Here is a 25,502-nt window from a genome sequence, read left to right on the forward strand (position 1 = left end):
ATTTAAAATCAGCATTAAAATGCAATTCTTTTGATGTAGCTATTGATATCAAAACTCAATTTTTTAGAGTTTTGGTTACTATTGAGCCGGGTCGCTCCTTACTACAGTTCGTTACCACGAACTGTTTGACTCACGTCTACTAAACATTTAAATATGAAACTCAACGGAATAGCCCTAGCTTTGAAATCAAACTTCTTAGGGATGCTACAATGTTTAAAAAAACTTTGCTGTTGTCTTTTGAATAATATAATATAATCTAATTGTGGTGGTTTTTTGGAGAAACTCACGTCTACTAAACATTTAAATATGAAACGAAACGGAATAGCCCTAGCTTTGAAATTAAACTTCTTAGGGATACTGCAATGTTTAACTTGTGTAGAAAAATCGGCCTAGATCTTGCAATATCTTGAAACCGAAAATTTATGCGTTTTTTGATCTCCAGAAAGTATTTTTAGTAAAATAGATCTTGAGATCTTACAGTCCGACTTTGACTTTTTATAGAATTTTAACTTGCGTTTTTCTTGCATATTTATTAAGTAACATTTATTATTTATTAAGTAACACTTATTACATTGACTAAGTAAGTAAGATGAAGGAATTTTTCTAAACAATATATTAATATGCAAAGTAATTTGCTGTTTTAAATAAACATTTTCCTAGCTTTTAATATTTTAGTAAATGACAGCCAATTTAAAAGAAAAACAATGTGATTTTTGGCAGCATGGTGGAATTTTTTTATTTTATGGTGGAATTATGGTGGTTATTGGTTATATGGTTATTTTATGATGGAATTATGGTTGAATTTTTTAACAAACGATATCGAGTAGTAATTATACAACTGATTTATTTTTTCATTCTTCTTTACAACAGGTCAGAATAAACCTCTAAGTACTTTTATGTTCTGGTTATTTTCAGAAAGTTTGCCTGCGTTTACCTGCAAGTCTTGTTTAAAATCTGCCATTCCAACATATTTCTCATTACTCTTGATAGCTACGTCTTTTACGCGGAATGACGTAAATAAAATTGAAATATTTAAAAATATCTGCAATAGTTAATTCTATTTTAATTTGACATATGGTAGCATTCCACAATTGAGATATATTTCCTTTATAGTTTGACTCTTTCTCTCAATTCTTCTTTTTAAAACAGTAAAAAACTTTAGCGTAAAGAGCGGGGTGTTGATGAGGAAGCAGCCTCTTTCATATATGAAGTAATTTCTGTGCGTTTTAAGTTTTAATGTCGCTCCTTACTTTCAGTTAAAAAAACTTGTTTTTTTTTATTTAATCTCGGTTAAAACTCATAGTAAAGCATTATTTCGAAAACAAATTTGTAGGAATTTCAAAAAATGCCCTAAAACAATAAAAAATAGTATCGGATCGAAAAAATAGGTGCACTATTGGAATCTCCATGTCTGAAGACCCCTTGGAGGAAACTCAAAGTCCCCTGGCTTGAACAACAAGGAAAATTAATTTGTTGAATGGGTAGTTATGATATACCCCCTTTTCTTTCATTTTTTCCTTCTTCATTGGTGGCGGGGCACTGGAAACTTATAGAGAACTGTTTAGGGGTCGATTTTTAAGGAAATTGCTGTAGCTACCTGCTTTTGTAATTAACAAAATATAATTTTAAAAGTGAAATATTATTTTTCCCAAAGCTTTATTTTCGTATACTAGATGATTTGATATCGGATGTGATGTTATTTTTGAGTTACTAAGCTTTTTAACATAAAAAGGGATATAACTGAACTTAAAACGGGCTGAAGTTACCTTGTATGTAGGGGAAGGGAGAGTTACTGTCCTCTTATATCCTAAATCTCGGCTCTAAGCTTTGACTTGTATATTTGGTATTACAAAATCAAAAGCTTTACCACAAGGGCATTGACAATGTAATAACAATTATGTTTTACAATGCCTTAAAAACGAAAGGGAATATTAACCCACATTTGTTTTAAACAATCAAACTTTAGATTCAAATTTTTCGATATGATATCAGTACAAAAATTCTTGGAATTTCACACTGGCAAGATTTGCTTCACTCAAAAGTGTTACCAGTAACTTAACAGCAAAACTTTATTGTGAAGAGTGGAGGGTTGAAACTATTGGCAGTCCTCCTGATATGCAGCATACTTTCTGCTCTTTTTAAGTTTTAATATCACTTTTATTTTTATTCAAAAGTTTTTTTTCTTATAAAGGAAATAGATAGATAGATAGATGGATAGATAGATAGATAGATAGATAAGTGTATTTCAAAAACCCGTGGGCCATATACACACAAAATATAAATAAATAACAAACAAGCAAGGAAATTAACAACAGTACAAACACGCACAAAAAAACAGAATTCAACGCAAAAAGTACCTAATCTAACTGCAAAAGAAATTAATCATATAAAACTTTTTCTTCTTATTAAAGATTTTCATACATATACTTTCACTCGAAATATTGTGGTTGGGTTACTATTTTGTAGAATACCCGGAAGCATCAAATAAATCCCATGCAAATAAATTTCCCGTAAATACAAGAGCACCGGGCATTTCTGGAGAAAATGATCCAAGTCTTCATCATCATCTTTACAAAGAGGACAAAGATACCGCCTATCAGGACGGTACTTACTTTCAGTTAAAAAAACTTGTTTTTTTTTTATTTAATTTCTGAACGTTTTTGAATCAATGCATGTTTTGATTTTGGTTCTCCGCAGAGGAATAATCAAAACGAAATTTGCATATTTTTTTTTTTTGGCTAAATGGCATTCTCATAATTTTGATCGAATGATTTTGAGAAAAAAAGAGCGGGGGACGAAGCCTAGTTGCCCTCCGATTTTTTGGTTAACTAAAAAGGCAACTAGAACTTTTAATTTTTTACGACTCTTTTTATTGGTAAAAGATTTACGTAACTTATAAATTAGCTTACGTAAAGAGCTTTTGTATTCTCATGTTTTTATTACATATATGAGGGGATTCGCCCCATCGTCAGTACCTCGCTCTTTACACTAAAGCTTGAATTTTATCCCAATTCATTAAGAATGACCCCTGAATCACAAAAGCCGTAGAATAAATAGTTGAAATTACTAAAAATACTTTAGCGTAAAGAGCGAGGTATTAGAAGGAGGTGAGCCCCTCATATGGGTAATAATTTCTGTTTGTTTTAAGTTTTATTGCTGTTCCTTACTTCCAGCTGAAAAAGCTTATTCACATTTATTTTTTAATTTTTTTTTTTAATAATGCTAGTAAATCCTGCTCTCCCTTCATGGAGATTTTCTTCTCCCATGACAAATTCTCGATGGAAGGTTCCCCCAGCGTATCCCCCTCTTCTCAACCCCTCCCCCCAACCAAAAAATCCTCCTGAAAACGCCTGTATACTTCCCAATAACCATTACTATATGTAAGCACAGGTCAAAGTTTGTAACTTGTTGCCCCTCCCATGGGGACTCCGGGGGAGTAATTCGTCCCCAAAGACATAGTTATAAGGTTTTTCGACTACGCTGAATAAAATGGCTATCTCAGAATTTTGATCCGTTGACTTTGGGAAAATAATCAGCGTGGGAGGGGGCCTAGGTGCCCTCCAATTTTTTTGGTCACTTAAAAAGGACACTAGAACTTTTTATTTCCGTTAGAATGAGCCCTCTTGCAACATTCTAGGACAACTGGGTCGATACGATCACCCCTGGGGAAAAAAAACAAATAAACACGCATCCGTGATCTGCCTTCTGGCAAAAAATGCAAAATTCCACATTTTTGTAGATAGGAGCTCGAAACTTCTACAGTATGGTTCTCTGATACGCTGAATCTGATGGTGTGATTTTCGTTAAGATTCTATGACTTTTAGGGGGTGTTTCCCCCTATTTTCTAAAATAACGCAAATTTTCTTAGGCTCGTAACTTTTGATGGGTAAGACTAAACTTGATGAAACTTATATATTTAAAACCAGCATTATAATGCGATTCTTTTGATGTAGCTATTGGTATTAGAGTTTTGGTTACTATTGAGCCGGGTCGCTCCTTACTACAGTTCGTTACCACGAACTGTTTGGTAAGAGTCGCCATTTCTGAACCAGCCAAAATTAGCAGTTTTTTTCATGAGCCAATTTTTTCTTAAACACGTTTTCAGTTTTTGGTTACTATTAGCCATGGTTCGTTCTCTAAGAGGTTGCAGTTACCGCTGAAATTTCTTTTTGACATTTTTGAGAAAAAACATAGCACATACATTATGCCTTAATACTTAATATACATACATTATGTGTATATTATAAATATATATATACTAGCTGTTGGGGTGGCGCTTCGCGCCACCCCAACACCTATTTGGTGGGGCGCTTCGCGCCCCCCCGCGCGCGTAAGTCGTTACGCACCATATTAGTTACGCGCCATTGTAGTTGTGTCCCTGTGTCCCACCTGTGAATAGATATATATATATATATATATATATATATATATATATATATATATATATATATATATATATATATATATATATATATATATATATATATATATATATATATATATATATATATATGCGAATATAAACATTCTATTGCTGTCCCATTGTCTGTGCATATAAATAGATTGTCAAGTTTACTGACTCTTGAACATGCAACATATAATTGTCCATGGGAAAAACAATTCGTATTCAGATCTATACCTCATTATTCTAATGATGTGTCCCTGTGTCCCGGTCGTCATTTATATTCCCTGTGTCCCGGTACCGGTCGTCATTTATATTCCCTGTGTCCCGGTGTCCCGGTCGTCATTTGGGTCCCGGTCTGTAATTTCTATTCGAACAAACCCTGTGTCCCGGTCGTCATTTATATATCCCGCCTTTTCCCCCGGCGTCCCCGTTGTAGTTGTGTCCCTATGTCCGTGTCGTCATTTATATTCCCTGTGTCCCGGTCGTGATTTGTGTCCGGGTGTCCCAGTCTGTAATTTCTCTTTGAGGTTCCCGTCGTCATTTATATTCTCTGTGTCCCGGTCGTCATTTGTGTCCCGGTATGTAATTTCATCAGTTGACAAACATGACGTCAGTCGACAAACAACTTCATGATGCATACGGCTCAATCCTTATAATGACGTCAATCGACAAACATGACGTCACTCGACACACACACACACACACACACACACACAGACAACTTATTTTTATAGAAGATTATTTTTATACATATAGATATATAGATATATATATATATATATATATATATATATATATATATATATATATATATATATATATATATATATATATATATATATATATATATATATATATCTATCTATATATATATATATATATATATATATATATATATATATATATATATATATATATATATATATATATATATATATATATATATATATATGACTTAAGACGCTTGTTTGCCTATCATTCCACGCAAATTAACGACCCTGTGTCAATTCTAAATTCTTGGTTCAACCTGCCTAAGACCATAGATAGGCGTGCCTTGTTTAACTCTCATTCTAGGCAATCTTGTCAATTTTAAATTCTTTGACAACCTGCCTGAGACTCTAGGCGGGCGTGCCTCTCTAAAAGATGAAAAACAAGTATTGGTCCAATAAGAGAGTCATACTTACTCCCGCCGTTTACCCGTGCCGTTTAACCAAGCAATTGGAAAACTATAGGTTCTATGACCTGTGTTTCCACTTCTGTCGATTTTTTGGAAGATCTAACAAATTCCCTATACATCTCTCGACAAAAAAAGAAGATCCGGAAACTACCGAAAATCTACAAAAACATTCTGAATACCCAAAAACAGCTTTAAAATGAACGAAATACGACTCCACACACTTAGTTTCAAAATTAAATACGTTTCATTATTTTTCGAGCTTCTATCTGCTTCCCAAGTTCCCCTTCGAAACAGAGTCAACTTTGACAAAAATTGATCGACAAAATCCTGCTTTTCTTCCTGGAATCACTCTCTAAGTTTTTAGAATGTGGTACTTTAGTCTCAAGTCGCTCAAACACCTCCAAAAACATAACACAAAATGAAAAACACTCCTACTGAAAATTCCACCGAACCCTGAGAGGCATCTACCGCTTTTCTACCGAAAATTGACGATATTTTCCAGATTGTTTGAAAAGAAAAGTGGAAACACTGTCTACGACTATCTTAGTTCTTTGACTATCTACTTTAGCTCTTCTGGCCTAGGAATGACGCATGGACGGATAACAGATATACTTATCTATTAACAAGTGAACTAAGATCATTTTTTACAATCCTAAAAAGGGGTTAATGCCAGATTTGCCTCTCACTCAATCGAACAATCTGTCTTGGCTTTTTCTATATTTAGCCATGGCTTCGCTGCCCACAACTATTATCAACCACTCCCTGTGTCGCCGTCGTCATTTTTATATCCCCCTGTGCCTCCCGGCGTCCCCGTTGTAGTTGTGTCCCTGTGTCCCGGTCGTCATTTATATTCCCTGTGTCCCGGTCGTCATTTGTGTCCCGGTGTCCCAGTCTGTGATTTCTCTTTGAGTATCCCGGGCGTCATTTATATTCCTTCTGTCCCGGTCGTCATTTGTGTCCCGGTGTCCCGGTCTGTATATACATTCGTTTTTGAATTGGTCTTTTTTTTAGTTTTTAGTTTTTTACCTTTTCTTTAGTTTTTTTAGTTATACCTCATGGTTCTAATGATTGCCCTTGAGCTTTGTTGATGGTGATTGCTAATCGAACATTCCTGTGTCCCCGTCGTCATTTATATATCCCCCTGTGCCCCCCGGCGTCCCCGTTGTAGTTGTGTCCCTGTGTCCCGGTCGTCATTTATATTCCCTGTGTCCCGGTCGTCATTTGTATCCCGGTGTCCCGGTCTGTATATACATTCGTTTTTGAAATGGTATATGATGAAATAAATTTTTGTATTTTTCCCCTTTTTTTCTTTTTAGTTTTTTTTTGGTTTTTACTTTTTTTAGTTTTTTATTTTTTTTTCTTTTTTCTTTTTAGTTTTTTTAATTTTTATTTTTTTTTTTTAGTTTCGTTTTTCTCCTTTATTTTTCATTTTTTTTCCTTATTTTATTTATTTTTTATTTTTTATTTTTTTTTAGTTTTTTAGCTTTTTTAGTTTTTTATTAGTTTTTAATTTTTTTTTCTTTTTAGTTTTTTTGTAGTTTTTACCTTTTTTTAGTTTTTTTACTTTTTTTTACTTATGTCCTGGTCGTCATTTATACTCCCTGTGTCCCGGTCGTCATTTGTGTCCCGGTGCTTTGTTGATGGTGATTGCTAATCGAACATTCCTTGTATCCCGGTCGCTTTCTCTTTGAGTGTCCCGGTCGTCATTTATATTCCCTATGTGCCAGTGTCCCGGTCGTCATTTGTGTCCCGATGTCCCGGTCTGTAATTTCGTCAGTCGAAAACATGACGTCAGTCGACACACAAACATGACGTCACTCGACAGACACACACATACACACACATACACACACACACACACACACACACACACACACACACACACACACACACACACACACACACACACACACACACACACACACACACACACACAACACACACACACACACACACACACACACACACACACACACACAAACACACACACACACACACACACACCGACAACTTATTTTTATATATATAGATATATACATATACATATATATATATATATACTAGCTGTTGGGGTGGCGCTTCGCGCCACCCCAACAACTAGTTGGTGGGGCGCTTCACGCCCCCCCAAGCTCCCCGCGCGCGTAAGTCGTTACGCGCCATATTAGTTACGCGCCATTGTAGTTGTGTCCCTGTGTCCCACCTGTGAATATAGATAGATTTATATATCTGTTTCAAACTACGTAAAAATTGCGAATATACAACATTCTTGGCTTTCCCATTGTCTGTGCATATACAAAGCCGTATGTACTAATAATTACGTCATATGCAAACGCTCTTTTTACAAACAAACAAACATGCATACACACAACTCGTTTTTATATAGATAGATAGATAGATAGATACAATACAAATTAACTGCGTAAAACTTGCGAATATACAACATTCTTCGCTGTCCAATTGTCGCTGCATATAAATAGATTGTCAGGTTTACCGACCCTCGAACATGCAACGTACAATTGTCCATGGGAAAAACAATCAGTATTAAGATCTATACCACATTTTTCTAATGATTGACCTTGAGCTTTGTTAATGGTGATTGCAAATGCTAATCGTATTGGGAATTGCAATCTTTTAAATTGAAAAGGCAGATCCGTTGGAATCGTGGGAATGCGAGGAATAAGAACAGCCTCACCCTCAAAAGGCCCTGTCAAGATTGTGGCCTCTATTAGGTTTTCCATTGTTTTTTTTACGGCAAGTCGCGTGCCATTGCAAAGCTTTGGTGGGTTGATATTTCTTAAAAGTATTATTGGTACGCCTATTTTTAGTTGTAGCACGTGTGGTGGAAACCCTGAAGGATCTATGGAATTTAAAAATTCAGATGGATAATTAACCGCTTCATTTGGTTCCAAAACTGTGTCGACTGACTTGTAAAGGACTGCCTGGTCTCGAATCTTGGTCAAAACAATATTGTTGATTTCGTGGACGTCTATATTTTTGGGTGCGAGAATCGCTCTTTCACTTAGCCATTTATTATTTTTATAATTTTTTAGAATATTCGGAAATACTTTTTCAATCAATTCATTTTTGGACGTCACTAAATTACAGAAATCAGCAGGTAGTTGTATACGTCCTGAAATTGAGTCTACTGGGAGCTTTCCGTTTCCTTGACTCTCGCTGTCCAGGTGGATTTTCATCTAACTGCGCGGTTTTGCGTTCTTTAGCCGCAAGCCTGTTTTCTTGCTGTTCTTGTGATTCCTCGGAACGCTTTTTTTTCTTACTTTCTCTATCAGCAGCAAGTTTTTTGGCATAAATTCTTTGAGCAGCTTCCTCGGCTGTCGCCATGTCTTAAATACCGTTAATGACGTCACCGTCAAAGCAAAAATGACGACAACTAATTTCATGACGTCAGTCAACACAGAAACATGACGTCACCTGATCCACAGACAGACAGACAGACAACTTATTTTTATATATATACTAGCTGTTGGGGTGGCGCTTCGCGCCACCCCAACACCTAGTTGGTGGGGCGCTTCGCGCCCCCCCCCCCCAAGCCCCCCCGCGCGCGTAAGTCGTTACGCGCCATATTAGTTACGCGCCATTGTAGTTGTGTCCCTGTGTCCCACCTGTGAATATAGATAGATTTATATATGTGTTTCAAACTACGTAAAAATTGCGAATATACAACATTCTTGGCTTTCCCACTACTGGCAGCTCTTCTTGCCATTGTAGGTTCTTCAGTCATTTTACAATTAGAAATTTCTCTTTCAACGGTCTTCTTACAATTAAAAATTTGTCTTTGAACGATATTCTTAAATACCTGTGTCCTGGTCGTCATTTGTGTCCTGGTATCCCAGTCTGTAATTTCTCTTTGAGTGTCCCGGTCGTTATTTATTTTCCCTCTGTCCCGGTCGTCATTTGTGTCCCGGTCTGTAATTTCTCTTTGAGTGTTTTTTCTTTTTAGTATTTTTTTAGTTTTTTACATTTTTTCTTTTTTCAGTTTTCTTTTTCTTCTTTATTTTTCAGCTTCACTATGAAATACATATCGCCGAACCTTTGTTTTTTTTAACTAAAATCTGGTAGGCATTGATGCCCTTATCCAAGTCAAAATCCCAAACCCAATCATCATCGCTATCATTTTCGGTTTTGATATGTTTTGACTCTCGCTGTCCAGGTGGATCTTCATCTAACTGCGCGGTTTTGCGTTCTTTAGCCTCAAGCCTGTTTCCTTGCCGTTCTTTTGATTCCTCGGCACGCTTTCTTTTCTGACTTTCTCTATCAGCAGCAAGTTTTTTGGCATAGACTCTTTGAGCATCTTCATCGGCTTTTGCCATTGTAAGTTCATCAGTCATTTTAAACTTAAACATTAATAGATTTCTACGTGAACATATATGTCTTAAATACCATTAATGACTTCACCGTCAAAGCAAAAATGACGACAACTAATTTCATGACGTCAGCCGACACAGAGACATGACGTCACCTGATCCACAGATCCACAGACAGACAACTTATTTTTATATATATAGATATATATATATATATATATATATATATATATATATATATATATATATATATATATATATATATATATATATATATATATACATATTATATATAAATGAGCAATAACTGTGTATGTATTTATTTATTTTTTCTTGAAAATGGCTCAATTTTTTTCGGGGGGGGGGGAGAAATTGGCATCCTGGAATTTTTTAGCCAAAAAAAAAAAAAAAACAGATATAAATAGGTCAGACTTTCGAGAAAATTTGTTAAAATCCTTAATTTTGAAAAAAATATTTATGTAAGTGACGATATTTTTATGAATATATTCGAAAAGCATAAATACGTCATATGTACGTCAGTGTTGGCAGTGTCGTCTTCAAGTCTCTGATGTATGCAAGTTACACAAGAAACATATGATTTTTAAGGAAAATCATATGATTGACGTCATATTTATGAGGCTATTTCAAGAAAATAAATTAAATCATTTCTGCTCCCCCCTCCTCAGGAGTGAAAGTATCGTTTATAATCTATGACGCACGCGACAATGCAAAAGGAACATAGTTCAGTAAGAAATACCAAGTGCAATAAGTCAATTTACCAAAGGCATTTTAAGTAGTTTTATAATGCCTAGAGGTCAATTGAACAACCTTGACCATCAAACGTGACAAAACCCAACTGAGCAGCTAAGGGAAAAGGTATTAGAAATGTATAATGGAATGATAAACAAAAATGAAGAACAAATATATACAGTCAGAATTCTTTTGTCAGCTAGAATTACAACGAGTCAAAAACAAAAGTAAAGAACAAAGAAACATACGGCTCGAATATAAGCGGCAGCAAGAACGAAAACTACTCAAAACCCAAAGTGTAACAAGGTGGCTTAAAGATATGCCACAGCAAGAACATGAAAATATCTGATTAAAACATAAGCGTCAGTGAGAATTACAAGCAATCACGAGATAGCTAGCATCAAAACTTGTTAAAAATGAAATGAAAAAAAAGGAATTTTGCTGTTTGAAGACAAGCGACAGCAAAAATCAGAACGGGTCAAAAATTAATGTTAAGAAGAAAATAAATATTACGTTAGAACAGCAACGCCATTACAATCTTTGACGCCAACAAAATGTGGCGCCAAACCCTGTAAAAACGTACAAAGATACTATAATCTACGGAACTGCTAATTACAAGTCATTGGGACCCTTCAACTTTCTATATGTTCCCTGAGGAGCCCTACATTTTTCCCGAGTAAGGATTAGCAAGCAAAGCTGACTCACTTGGAGGTTTCTACTTACAATGAGAATCAATATATACAAGCCTACCTTAAGCTGAGTGCCGGGGTCCGCTTCGAAATCGGCGACTAAGTTTTTTCTTAACTGGCATATTGACATTTCTGGCCACTAAAACAATCTATAAAAGTGACAACTTTAATCTTATCTGGGTGTTCATTCGACTTCGAAATCCGGGTCCGCTTCGAAATCAGTGACTAAGTTTTCTTTCTTAACTGGCATATTGACATTTCTGGCCACTAAAACAATCTAAAAAGGTCACAACTTTAAGCTTATCTGGGTGTTCATTCGACTTCAAAATCCAGGTCCGCTTCGAAATCGGTGACTAAGTTTTTTTTTTCTTAACTGGCATATTGACATTTCTGGCCACTAAAACAATCTAAAAAAGTCACAACTTTAAGCTTATCTGGGTGTTCATTCGACTCCTTCCAAAGAACAAAATGCAGGCAAAAAATTATTTTTAGGCTTTATGTATCCCCCCCCCACAAAAAAGCTTCTGAACACAAACCTAACAGCTGTGCCAAAGAATGCAAAACCTTAAAGCCGTTAATTTAGTTAAATAAATGGTTTATAACAATTGTGCATTTTTAATGATCCTACATATGTTTAGGGACCGAAAATATCCCCCTGGGAAGTACCCCCTCCCACGAAAATACCCCCAGAAAACATTTCCGGTAAATTACCCCCAGAAAATACCCCTTCTCCAAAAATTACCCCCGGAAAATATCCCCTCTCCAAAAATTATCCCCGTGGAAAATACCCCCTCGGAATAATGCCCCCACGGAAAATATGACCGTAAAAAATACCCCCCTGAAAATATCCCCCGCTGTGAATACCTTCCGCTGAAATATCCCCGCGTAAAATCTTCCCCCGGGAAATACCTCCCTGGAAAGTACCCCCCCCCCACCGTGGATGGATGGTCTCCAGTCACTTTTGACTTACAAAAAAAAGACTTGAAGTCTCAATTTTAGATCTAATGAGCACCCTCCGAAGTTTCTGCGACTATGAGATGGAGGTTTAGATGAGAAAGGGGCAGTCTTCCTCCTATACGGCATAAATTCTGCTCAATTTTGGGTTTAATGTTACCCTTTACTTTCACAATAACAGCGTAGACCAGAAATATTCTCAGAAATCATAAGGGAGTAGGCATTAATTTCGTATTTTTGATGCGTTTTTTTAAAAGTTTATTTTGTATCCCCTAAACCCCCCCCCAAAAAAAAAATCCTGGTTATGGTCCAGGAAAGTACCTCCCTGGAAAGTACCCCCCCCCCCCCACCGTGGATGGATGGTCTCCAGTCACTTTTGACTTACAAAAAAAAGACTTGAAGTCTCAATTTTAGATCTAATGAGCACCCTCTGAAGTTTCTGCGACTATGAGATGGAGGTTTAGATGAGAAAGGGGCAGTCTTCCTCCTATACGGCATAAATTCTGCTCAATTTTGGGTTTAATGTTACCCTTTACTTTCACAATAACAGCGTAGACCAGAAATATTCTCAGAAATCATAAGGGAGTAGGCATTAATTTCGTATTTTTGATGCGTTTTTTTAAAAGTTTATTTTGTATCCCCTAAACCCCCCCCCAAAAAAAAAATCCTGGTTATGGTCCTAGGGATCATACGCCAATTTCTACCTCCACCCTCCCCTCGTCTCTCCCTTAGAACTAATTCTTTATTTATCTGATGGCTTAATTAGATCTGGGATGTCTTGGCATCCCTTGGGGAGTATTTTTGGGAGGCATTTTCCGTGGAGGATTTATTTCCCAGGTGGGGGGGTATTCACTAGGGGGTGTAAACGCTTAGAACCGGCCTTTGATACTGAAAGTCAATAAACATAGTATCTCACAGGTTCTGAGTTTTTTCGTTCAGTAGCTTTCCGGCACTGTTTAGGAAAAATTGATTAATTTTGGAGCATGGTCGCTGTTTATCGGGACATTATGTCGAAAATGACCCTTAACTGTGGCTTTATCTCTTTTTGTTAATCTTAAAGGGTGCCATATTTTAAATTTTCATTCGAGTAAGCCTTCTTTTGATAATCAGCGAGCACTGGCTTGACACAATCACTCTTGCAGAAATAAATGAATACATACGGATGACCATTATTCTTCAGAAAATTACGAAAATTTGTGTTACTGTAGATACACGGCTCTAGCGTTCTCACATATGCTGAATTTCGTTGTATAACCTTGATCAATATCGCATCTCCCTGGGGTGGGGTGTAACCCTTTCTTCCAAAAATATACTTGTTATTATTAACAAATAACTTTGGATCTTGATTCATAAATTAATTTACTTTGCATGGTTAGCTATAGAAAAGATATTATGTTCTGTTGATACCAAACTTAGTTTGTCAGAATTTGGTTTCTATCCACATGATTCACTCTTTAATTACAGTTTGCTACAGCAAGCTGTTTGATACGGAGCACTCTTAAATGTGAAGAAGGCTGGGAGTTACTTCCCTTTCCACTCCTCAATCTCTGCTTTTTACATTCACGTTCAATAATCGTATAGCAATACTTCAATAACCCATGGATGGTATTTATCCATGAGAAGCATACTCAGTAAATATGTTTTACGTTCTAACAAGGAGAGGGCCCTGGAATACAATAGAAAGAAAATTCGGGGTCATCACCATTACAACTTTCTAGGAGAGTTCTTCTCTAAATCTTTTGTATAGGGAATTTCCACCTCCTCTCTTCCTTTCGTGACGGTATATATGCTAATGAAGTCTTTTCGGTTATACTTTTCGGATCCCCTATTTTATATTTAGAAATAGGTAGTGGACTCTCAAATAAAAAAAAAAGTGAAGTTAATTTTGGTTGCTTTAATTCTTAACGGCCAAAATACCCCCCTTCCCTTCCAAATTTCCTTTGCATCTGACAGGCTTGAAATATGCATAGTATGTAGATAGGGTCACGTAGATGTCATTGAACAAATGGCATTTTGAATTTAGTTGTACGCGTAACTGACACCAGAGACTAGCCACTAGAGGGTTTAAAGGGAAAGAAACTCCACTCTCGTTTGTGGCAAATTCTGTTCGTTTAAGTCTTACCATGTTTTGAAATTTAATCTCTGTTTGATTTAGGTTTCACCTATTCATCCGTAGCAGTATCTATTATTTTTAATATTGACATTATTATCCATTTTTATTTCTGTTCGTTTTACCTTTTATTTATTTCTTCATAGCAATTTCTGTGCATTTTGGGCTTGACTTGTTGCATGAACTTATTTTTGCTCGTTTTAGGTTTTAATGCGGACCTTAACTTTTATTTGAATAGCTTAAATTTAAATTTTTACAAATTAACAAGTATAAATGGAAATCTCGCCTTTCTTAGCACCTTAAAACAAAGATATCAAAATCCTTATTTTAGCTAATACTGCTTACCCAACTACATGTCCTGAATGTCCAAGTACTTGTCCAGAAGTTACTTGCCCACCTGCAACCTGCATTACTGACGCACTTACTACGGCATCTGGAATTACAGCAACAACTCTAGGTGAACATTTTTTTGTCTCTCTTTTGATTTTTAATAATATTTACTGATCCTATAATAGATGACATAAAATAAAAACAAGCTTTTTTAACCGAAAGTAAGGAGCAACATTAAAACTCAATACGAATAAAAATTATACCGTGTATGAAGGGCTACCCCTCCTCAATAGTTTGCTATTCTAATTAAACGGCCCTTGTGTTTCAGTATCCGTTCTTAAAAATTGGGACAAACAGTCAAACTTTAGCGTAAGGAGCAAGGCATTAAGGAGGGGGCGACCCTTCATATACGGAATAATCTATGTTCGTTTCTAGCTTTAATGTTGCCCCTTACTTTCGTTTAAAATAAAATTAGCTTTTTTTATTTAATTTCTGTTCGTTTTTCAAAAAATGCAGGTAAATATGCCTCAGTCTCCATGAAATCCCCCTCACGAGAAAGTCTTCTGTGAACATTTCGTCCAAAGTAAAGTACACCCTCCGTCAGGTTCCCTCCAGATAGTTCCATCCTCGCTGAAAATCCTCCCTCCCCATAAAATTTCTTGCGGATGATTCAGCCTGAAAAATTGTCATTAGCATACTTTCATTTGAAAAAGCTTTAAAATCTAATCGGTTTCTCGATCACTCCAAAAATGCCCCCTTCTGTAGGAATTTTTTCCAGAATGAAAACGCATGGAAAATAGTCCCCGGATAATTCCCCTGGAAAATCTCTACATGCAAAATTGGGTTGGCAAAAATAATGTAAAACGATTAACAAGAATTACATATAGGAATTCGGCCAAATCCCCCAGTGAAAAATTTTACATGGAATTCTCCCCCATCCGGAATATCCCTCCCTTGGGGAGATACTCTCAATAGGAATCCACCCCAAGCACAAAATCACCCCCGGAAATATGTATACTTCCCAATAATAAATACTATACGTAAACAATGGACGATTTTTTTAATTTACAGCCCTCTCCCCACGGACTGTGGGGGGTCATTTTACCTTTAAGGACATAGTTATCAGATCTTCCAACTATACTGAACAAAATGGCTATCTCAAAATTTGATCAGTTTTAGGAAATAAATGGACTTGGGAGGGGGGCCAGATGTCCTCCGATCTTTTTCGTCACTTAAAAAGGGCACTAGAACTTTTAGTTTACGCTCAAATCCCCCCTCTCTCGATCTTTTTCAATACGGTCCTAGTATTGGGGAGAAAAAAAACAAATAAACACGCATTTTTGTATATAGGAGATTGAAACCTCTACAATAGGGTTCTCGGATACACTGCATCTGATCGTGTGATTTTCGTCAAGATTCCTTGAGTTTTAGAAGGTGTTTCCCCCTATTTGAAAGATCAGGCAAATTTTCTCATTCTCGTAACTTTTGATGGATAACACTAAACTTAATGAATTTTTATGTTTGCAATCAACATAACAAGCTGACTCTTTTGATGTATCTATTGATATCAAAATCCCTTTTTTTAGAGTTTCAGTTACAATTGAGCAGAGACGTTCCTTTCTTACAGTTCGTTGCCACGAACGGTTTGATCGAAATGAAAAGTTCTAGTGCCCTTTTTAAGTGACCAAAAAAATTGGAGGGCACCTAGGCCTCCTCCACCGCTGATGTTTTTCCCAAAGTCAACGGATCAAAATTTTAAGATAGCCATTTTGTTCCGCATAGTCGAAAACCATAATAACTATGTCTTTGGGGATGACTTACTCCCCCACAGTCCCTGGGGGAGGGGCTGCAAGTTACAAAGTTTGACCAGTGTTTACATAGAGTAATGGGTATTGGGAAGCGTACAGACGTTTTCAGAGGGAATGTTTTGGTTTGGGAGTGGGGTTGAGGGGAGGGGGCTATGTGGGAGGATCTTTCCTTGGAGGAATATGTCATGAGGGAAGAGAAATTCAATGAAAAGGGCGCGGGATTTTCTGGCATTACTATAAAAAAACAATGAAAAAATAAACATGAAAAAGTTTTTTCAATTGAAACTAAGGAGTAGCATTAAATCTTAAAACGAACAGAGATTATTACGCATATAAGGGGTTCTAAAAATACTTTAGCATAAAGAGTGAGGTATTTAGGAGGAGATAAATACTTATGCTAAAGTATTTTTAGTAATTTCAACTATTTATTCTACGGCCTTTCTGATTCAGGGGTTATTCTTAAAGAATTGGGACAAAACTTACGATTTAGTGTAAAGAGCGAGGTATTAACGAGGGGACAAACCCCCTCATATATATATATATATATATATATATCTATATATATAAAAATAAGTTGTCTGTGTGTGGATCTGTGGATGGATCAGGTGACGTCATGTTTGTCCGCATATGACGTCTGAATTATTTCACACTAATACAAAAGAAGAAAAAAACTAAAAAAGGTAAAAACTACAAAAAAAACTAAAAAGAAAAAAAAACTAAAAAAGCTAAAAAACTAAAAAAAACTAAAAAAAGGTAAAAATCTAATAACTAAAAAAAAACTGAAAAAAATAAAAAAAGGCAAAAACTACAAAAAAAAATAAAAACTAATAAAAAAACTAAAAAACCTAAAAAACTAAAAAAACTAAAAAAAACTAAAAAAAGGTAAAAAACTAAAAAAAACTAAAAACTAAAAAAGAAAAAAACTAAAAAAAAAGGAAAAAACTGAAAAATAAAAGAGAAAAAGAAAACTAAAAAAATATGAATAAATATATATAAAAATAAGTTGTTTGTGGGTTATGTCTGTCTGTCTGTCTGTCGAGTGACGTCGTGTTTGTCCGCATATGACGTCTGAATTATTTCACACTAATACAAAAGAAGAAAAAAAACTAAAAAAGTTAAAAACTACAAAAAAAACTAAAAAGAAAAAAAACTAAAAAAGCTAAAAAACTAAAAAAAACTAAAAAAAGGTAAAAAACTAAAAACTAAAAAAAACTGAAAAAACTAAAAAAAGGCAAAAACTAAAAAAAAACTAAAAACTAATAAAAAAACTAAAAAAGCTAAAAAACTAAAAAAACTAAAAAAACTAAAAAAAGGTAAAAAACAAAAAAAAACTAAAAACTAAAAAAGAAAAAACTAAAAAAAGGAAAAAACTGAAAAATAAGAGAAAAAGAAAACTAAAAAAATATTAATAAATATAAAAAATATAAATATAAATATAATATAAATTAGCAATCAACAAAGCACCGAGACACAAATGACGACCGGGACACAGGGAGTATAAATGACGACCAGGACATAAGTAAAAAAAAAAAACTAAAAAAACTAAAAAAATGGTAAAAACTACAAAAAAACTAAAAACTAATAAAAAAACTAAAAAATCTAAAAATCTAAATAAACTAAAAAAGAAAAAAAAGAAAAAAGGAAAAAAATAAAGGAGAAAAACAAAACTAAAAAACGAATGTATATACAGACCGGGACACCGGGATACAAATGACGACCGGGACACAGGGAATATAAATGACGACCGGGACACAGGGACACAACTACAATGGGGACGCCGGGGGGCACAGGGGGATATAAATGACGACCGGGACACCGGAACACAAGGAATATAAATGACGCCCGGGACACTCAAAGAGAAATCACAGACTGGAACACCGGGACACAAATGACGACCGGGACACAGGGAATATAAATGACGACCGGGACACAGGGACATAACTACAAAGGGGACGCCGGGGTGCACAGGGGGATATATAAATGACGATGGCGACTCAGGGAATGGTCGATTAGCAATCACCATCAACAAAGCTCAAGGGCAATCATTAGAATCATGAGGTATAGATCTGAATACGGATTGTTTTCCCATGGACCATTATATGTTGCATGTTCAAGAGTCGGTAAACCTGACAATCTATTTATATGCACAGACAATGGGACAGCAAAGAATGTTGTATATTCGCAAGTTTTACGTAGTTAAAAACATATATATATATATATATATATATATATATATATATATATATATATATATATATATATATATATATATATATATATATATATATATATATATATATATATATATATATATATATATATATATATATATCTATATTCACAGGTGGGACATAGGGACACAACTACAATGGCGCGTAACTAATATGGCGCGTAACGACTTACGCGCGCGGGGGGGCTTGGGGGGGGGCGCGAAGCGCCCCCACCAACTAGTTGTTGGGGTGGCGCGAAGCGCCACCCCAACAGCTAGTATATATATAAATAAGTTGTTTTTTTGTGTGTTGACTGACGTCATGTTTGCTTGTCGACTGACGTCATGTTTGTTGACTGACGTCATTATAAGGATTGAGAATTATGCCGTCATGAAGTTGTTTGCCGACACACGTCATGTTTGTTATATATATATATATATATATATATATATATATATATATATATATATATATATATACTAGCTGTTGGGGTGGCGCTTCGCGCCACCCCAACACCTAGTTGGTGGGGGCGCTTCGCGCCCCCCCCCAAGCCCCCCCGCGCGCGTAAGTCGTTACGCGCCATAATAGTTACGCGCCATTGTAGTTGTGTCCCTATGTCCCACCTGTGAATATAGATAGATATATATATATGGTTTTAACTACGTAAAACTTGCGAATATACAACATTCTTTGCTGTCCCATTGTCTTTGCATATAAATAGATTGTCAGGTTTACCGACTCTTGAACATGCAACATATAATGGTCCATGGGAAAACAATCTGTATTCAGATCTATACCTCATGATTCTAATGATTGCCCTTGAGCTTTGTTGATGGTGATTGCTAATCGACCATTCCCTGTCCCGGTGTCCCGGTCGTCATTTACATCCCCCTGTTTCCCCCGGTGTCCCCGTTGTAGTTGTGTCCCTGTGTCCCGGTCGTCATTTATATTCCCTGTGTCCCGGGTCCCGGTCGTCATTTGTATCCCGGTGTCCCGGTCTGTATATACATTCGTTTTTTAGTTTTGTTTTTCTCCTTTATTTTTTTCCTTTTTTTTTCTTTTTTAGCTTATTTAGATTTTTAGATTTTTTAGTTTTTTTATTAGTTTTTAGTTTTTTTTTCTTTTTAGTTTTTTTGTCCCGGTCGTCATTTATATCCCCCTGTTTCCCCCGGTGTCCCCGTTGTAGTTGTGTCCCTGTGTCCCGGTCGTCATTTATATTCCCTGTGTCCCGGTCGTCATTTGTATCCCGGTGTACCGGTCTGTATATACATTCGTTTTTTAGTTTTGTTTTTCTCCTTTATTTTTTTCCTTTTTTTTTTCTTTTTTAGTTTATTTAGATTTTTAGATTTTTTAGTTTTTTTATTAGTTTTTAGTTTTTTTTTCTTTTTAGTTTTTTTGTAGTTTTTACCTTCTTTTTAGTTTTGTTAATTTTTTTTTTACTTGTGTCCTGGTCGTCATTTATACTCCCTGTGTCCCGGTGCTTTGTTGATTGCTAATCGAACATTCCTTTTGTCCTGGTCGCTTTCTCTTTGAGTGTCGTCATTTATTTTTTTCTTTTTTAGTTCTTTTAGTTTTTACCTTTTTTAGTTTTTTTTTAGTTTTTAGTTTTTTTAGTTTTTTACCTTTTTTTAGTTTTTTTTGTTTTTTTAGTTTTTTAGCTTTTTTATTTTTTTTATTAGTTTTTAGTTTTTTTGTAGTTTTTGCCTTTTTTTTAGTTTTTTTAGTTTTTTAGCTTTTTTTATTAGTTTTTAGTTTTTTTTGTAGTTTTTGCCTTTTTTTAGTTTATTTAGTTTTTTAGCTTTTTTATTTTTTTTATTAGTTTTTAGTTTTTTTTGTAGTTTTTGCCTTTTTTTAGTTTTTTCAGTTTTGACGTCACCTGATCCAGTTTTTTCAGGTGACGTCACCTGATCCACGATCCACAGATCCACAGACAACTTATTTTTATATATATAGATAGTTTTTTTTTTTTACTTATGTCCTGGTCGTCATTTATACTCCCTGTGTCCCGGTGCTTTGTTGATTGCTAATCGAACATTCCTTTTGTCCTGGTCGCTTTCTCTTTGAGTGTCGTCATTTATTAGTTTTTTTCCTTTTTTTTTTAGTTTTTTATTGGTTTTTACCTTTATTTTAGCTTATTTTTCAGTTTTTTCCTTTTTTTTAGTTTTTTTTTATTTTTTATTTTTTTTAGTTTTTTACCTTTTTTTAGTTTTTTTAGTTTTTTTAGTTTTTTAGCTTTTTTACTTTTTTTTATTAGTTTTTAGTTTTTTTTTGTAGTTTTTGCCTTTTTTTAGTTTTTTCAGTTTTTTTTTTAGTTTTTTATTGGTTTTTACCTTTATAGTTTTTTTAGTTTTTTAGCTTTTTTATTTTTTTTATTAGTTTTTAGTTTTTTTTGTAGTTTTTGCCTTTTTTTAGTTTTTTCAGTTTTGACGTCACCTAATCCAGTTTTTTCAGGTGACGTCACCTGACACATCCATCCATCCATCCACAGACAGACAACTTATTTTTATATATATAGATATATATATATATATATATATATATATATATATATATATATATATATAAATAAGTTGTCTGTCTGTCTGTGGATCAGGTGACGTCATGTTTCTGTGTTGACTGGCGTCATGAAATTAGTTGTCGTCATTTTTTCTTTGACGGTGACGTCATTAATGGTATTTAAGACATGCGTTCACGGAAAAATGTTTAATTGTAAAATGACTGAAGGTTCGGCGATATGTACTTCATAGTGACGCTGAAAAATAAAGAAGAAAAAAAAACTGAAAAAATGTAAAAAACTAAAAAAAAACTAAAATGAAAAAACACTCAAAGATAAATTACAGACCAGGACACAAATGACGACCGACACAGAGGGAATATAAATGACGACCAGGAACCTCAAAGAAAAATTACAGACTGGGACACCCGGACACAAATCACGACCGGGAATATAAATGACGACCGGGACGCAGGGACACAACTACAACGGGGGACGCCGGGGGCACAGGTGGGATATATAATTGACGACTGAGACACAGGGATTGTTTGAATAGAAATTACAGACCGGGACACCGGGACACAAATGACGACCGGGACACTGGGACACAGGGAATATAAATGACGACCGGGACACTCAAAGAGGAAATACAAACTGGGACACCAGGACACAAATGACGACCGGGACACAGGGAATATAAATGCTATTTATATGCACAGACAATGGGACAGCGAAGAATGTTGTATATTCGAATGTTTTACGTTGGGATGTTTTACTGTTTTACTGTTGGGGTGGCGCGAAGCGCCACCCCAACAGCTAGTATATATATATATATATATATATATATCTATATATATAAAAATAAGTTGTCTGTCTGTCTGTCTGTGGATCAGGTGACGTCATGTTTCTGTGTCGGCTGACGTCATGAAATTAGTTGTCGTCATTTTTGCTTTGACGGTGACGTCATTAACGGTATTTAAGACATTTGTTCACGGAAAAATGTTTAATTGTAAAATGAGGGGACGCCGGGGGCACAGGCGGGATATATAAATGACGACCGGGACACAGGGATTGTTCGAATAGAAGAACAGCAAGAAAACAGGCTTGCGGCTGATAGAAAAAGTAAGAAAAGAAAGCGTGCCGAGGAACCACAACAACAGTGTGAAAACAGGCTTGCGGCTGATAGAGAAAGTAAGAAAAGAAAGCGTGCCGAGGAATCACAAGAACAGCAAAAAAAATGTGATTTGTGCTGTTATTTGTGAACAAAGCGCAGACAGTCTGTCTGTCTTTCGAGTGACGTCGTGCTTGTCCGCATATGACGTCTGAATTATTGCATCATATACCAATTCAAAAACGAATGTATTCAAGCCGATGTAGCTGGGTTGGCAAGGCGTCATGTTCCAGGTTCTAGGTTCAAGAGGTTTCAGGTTCGAATCTTGGCTTAAAAAAAGGTAAAAACTACAATAAAAACTAAAAACTAATAAAAAAAGTAAAAAAGCTAAAAAGCTAAAAAAAACTAAAAAAATATAAAAAAAGGTAAAAAACTAAAAATTAAAAAGAATAAAACATAAAAAAGGAAAAAAACTCAAAAAAAGGAGAAAAAGAAAACTAAAAAAAAATATAAATAAAAATATAAAAAAAATATATAAAAACTACAAAAAAAACTAAAAAGAAAAAAGAAAAAAACTAAAAAATCTAAATAAAAGGTAAAAACCAAAAAAAAACTAAAAAGAAAAAAGGAAAAAAATATATAAATGACGACGGGGACACAGGGAATGTTCGATTAGCAATCACCATCAACAAAGCTCAAGGGCAATCATTACAATCATGTGGTATAGATCTGAATACGGATTGTTTTTCCCATGGACAATTGTATGTTGCATGTTCAAGAGTCGGTAAACCTGACAGTCTATTTATATGCACAGACAATGGGACAGCGAAGAATGTTGTATATTCGCAAGTTTTACGTAGTTACAGACACACATATATATATATATATATATATATATATATATATATATATATATATATATATATATATATATATATATATATATATATATATACTAGCTGTTGGGGTGGCGCTTCGCGCCACCCCAACACCTAGTTGGTGGGGGCGCTTCGCGCCCCCCCAAGCCCCCCCGCGCGCGTAAGTCGTTACGCGCCATAATAGTTACGCGCCATTGTAGTTGTGTCCCTATGTCCCACCTGTGAATATAGATAGATATATATATATGGTTTTAACTACGTAAAACTTGCGAATATACAACATTCTTTGCTGTCCCATTGCCTTTGCATATAAATAGATTGTCAGGTTTACCGACTCTTGAACATGCAACATATAATGGTCCATGGGAAAACAATCTGTATTCAGATCTATACCTCATGATTCTAATGATTGCCCTTGAGCTTTGTTGATGGTGATTGCTAATCGACCATTCCCTGTCCCGGTGTCCCGGTCGTCATTTACATCCCCCTGTTTCCCCCGGTGTCCCCGTTGTAGTTGTGTCCCTGTGTCCCGGTCGTCATTTATATTCCCTGTGTCCCGGGTCCCGGTCGTCATTTGTATCCCGGTGTCCCGGTCTGTATATACATTCGTTTTTTAGTTTTGTTTTTCTCCTTTATTTTTTTCCTTTTTTTTTCTTTTTAGCTTATTTAGATTTTTAGATTTTTTAGTTTTTTTATTAGTTTTTAGTTTTTTTTTCTTTTTAGTTTTTTTGTCCCGGTCGTCATTTATATCCCCCTGTTTCCCCCGGTGTCCCCGTTGTAGTTGTGTCCCTGTGTCCCGGTCGTCATTTATATTCCCTGTGTCCCGGTCGTCATTTGTATCCCGGTGTACCGGTCTGTATATACATTCGTTTTTTAGTTTTGTTTTTCTCCTTTATTTTTTTCCTTTTTTTTCCTTTTTTAGTTTATTTAGATTTTTAGATTTTTTAGTTTTTTTATTAGTTTTTAGTTTTTTTTTCTTTTTAGTTTTTTTGTAGTTTTTACCTTCTTTTTAGTTTTGTTAATTTTTTTTTTTACTTGTGTCCTGGTCGTCATTTATACTCCCTGTGTCCCGGTGCTTTGTTGATTGCTAATCGAACATTCCTTTTGTCCTGGTCGCTTTCTCTTTGAGTGTCGTCATTTATTAGTTTTTTCCTTTTTTTTTTTAGTTTTTTATTGGTTTTTACCTTTATTTTAGCTTATTTTTCAGTTTTTTCCTTTTTTTAGTTTTTTTTTATTTTTTATTTTTTTTAGTTTTTTACCTTTTTTTAGTTTTTTTAGTTTTTTTAGTTTTTTAGCTTTTTTACTTTTTTTATTAGTTTTTAGTTTTTTTTTGTAGTTTTTGCCTTTTTTTAGTTTTTTCAGTTTTTTTTTTAGTTTTTTATTGGTTTTTATCTTTATAGTTTTTTTAGTTTTTTAGCTTTTTTATTTTTTTTTTTAGTTTTTAGTTTTTTTTGTAGTTTTTGCCTTTTTTTAGTTTTTTCAGTTTTGACGTCACCTAATCCAGTTTTTTCAGGTGACGTCACCTGACACATCCATCCATCCACAGACAGACAACTTATTTTTATATATATAGATAGACTAGCTGTTGGGGTGGCGCTTCGCGCCACCCCAACACCTAGTTGGTGGGGGCGCTTCGCGCCCCCCCCCCAAGCCCCCCCGCGCGCGTAAGTCGTTACGCGCCATTGTAGTTGTGTCCCTATGTCCCACCTGTGAATATAGATAGATATATATATATATATATATATATATATATATATATATATATATATATATATATATATATATATATATATATATATATATATATATATATATATATATATATATATATATATATATATATATATATATATATATATATATATATATATATATATATATATATATATATATATATATATATATATATATATATATATATATATATATATATATATATATATATATATATATATATATATATATATATATATATATATATATATATATATATATATATATATATATATATATATATATATATATATATATATATATATATATATATATATATATATATATATATATATATATATATATATATATATATATATATATATATATATATATATATATATATATATATATATATATATATATATATATATATATATATATATATATATATATATATATATATATATATATATATATATATATATATATATATATATATATATATATATATATATATATATATATATATATATATATATATATAT

The 25,502-nt window shown here is 34.4% G+C and overlaps 1 protein-coding gene across 19 annotated transcripts in view; it reads left to right on the top strand.

Annotated features, from left to right (window-relative positions):
• The window catches only part of LOC136039633 (protocadherin Fat 2-like), a 264,014-nt gene that overhangs the window by 137,325 nt on the left and 101,187 nt on the right, over nucleotides 1–25,502 (top strand). For 8 of the 19 annotated variants that reach the window (XM_065723534.1, XM_065723540.1, XM_065723546.1 and 5 more), the window contains one exon: nucleotides 14,742–14,867. The exons of the other annotated variants lie outside the window; for them this stretch is intronic. In XM_065723534.1, coding sequence (XP_065579606.1) covers nucleotides 14,742–14,867 — 126 coding nt within the window. The remainder of the gene's footprint in view (nucleotides 1–14,741; nucleotides 14,868–25,502) is intronic. 19 annotated transcript variants of the gene reach the window in all.

This window comes from Artemia franciscana, chromosome 2, assembly GCF_032884065.1.
Source record: "Artemia franciscana chromosome 2, ASM3288406v1, whole genome shotgun sequence".
Classification (NCBI taxonomy): domain Eukaryota; kingdom Metazoa; phylum Arthropoda; class Branchiopoda; order Anostraca; family Artemiidae; genus Artemia; species Artemia franciscana.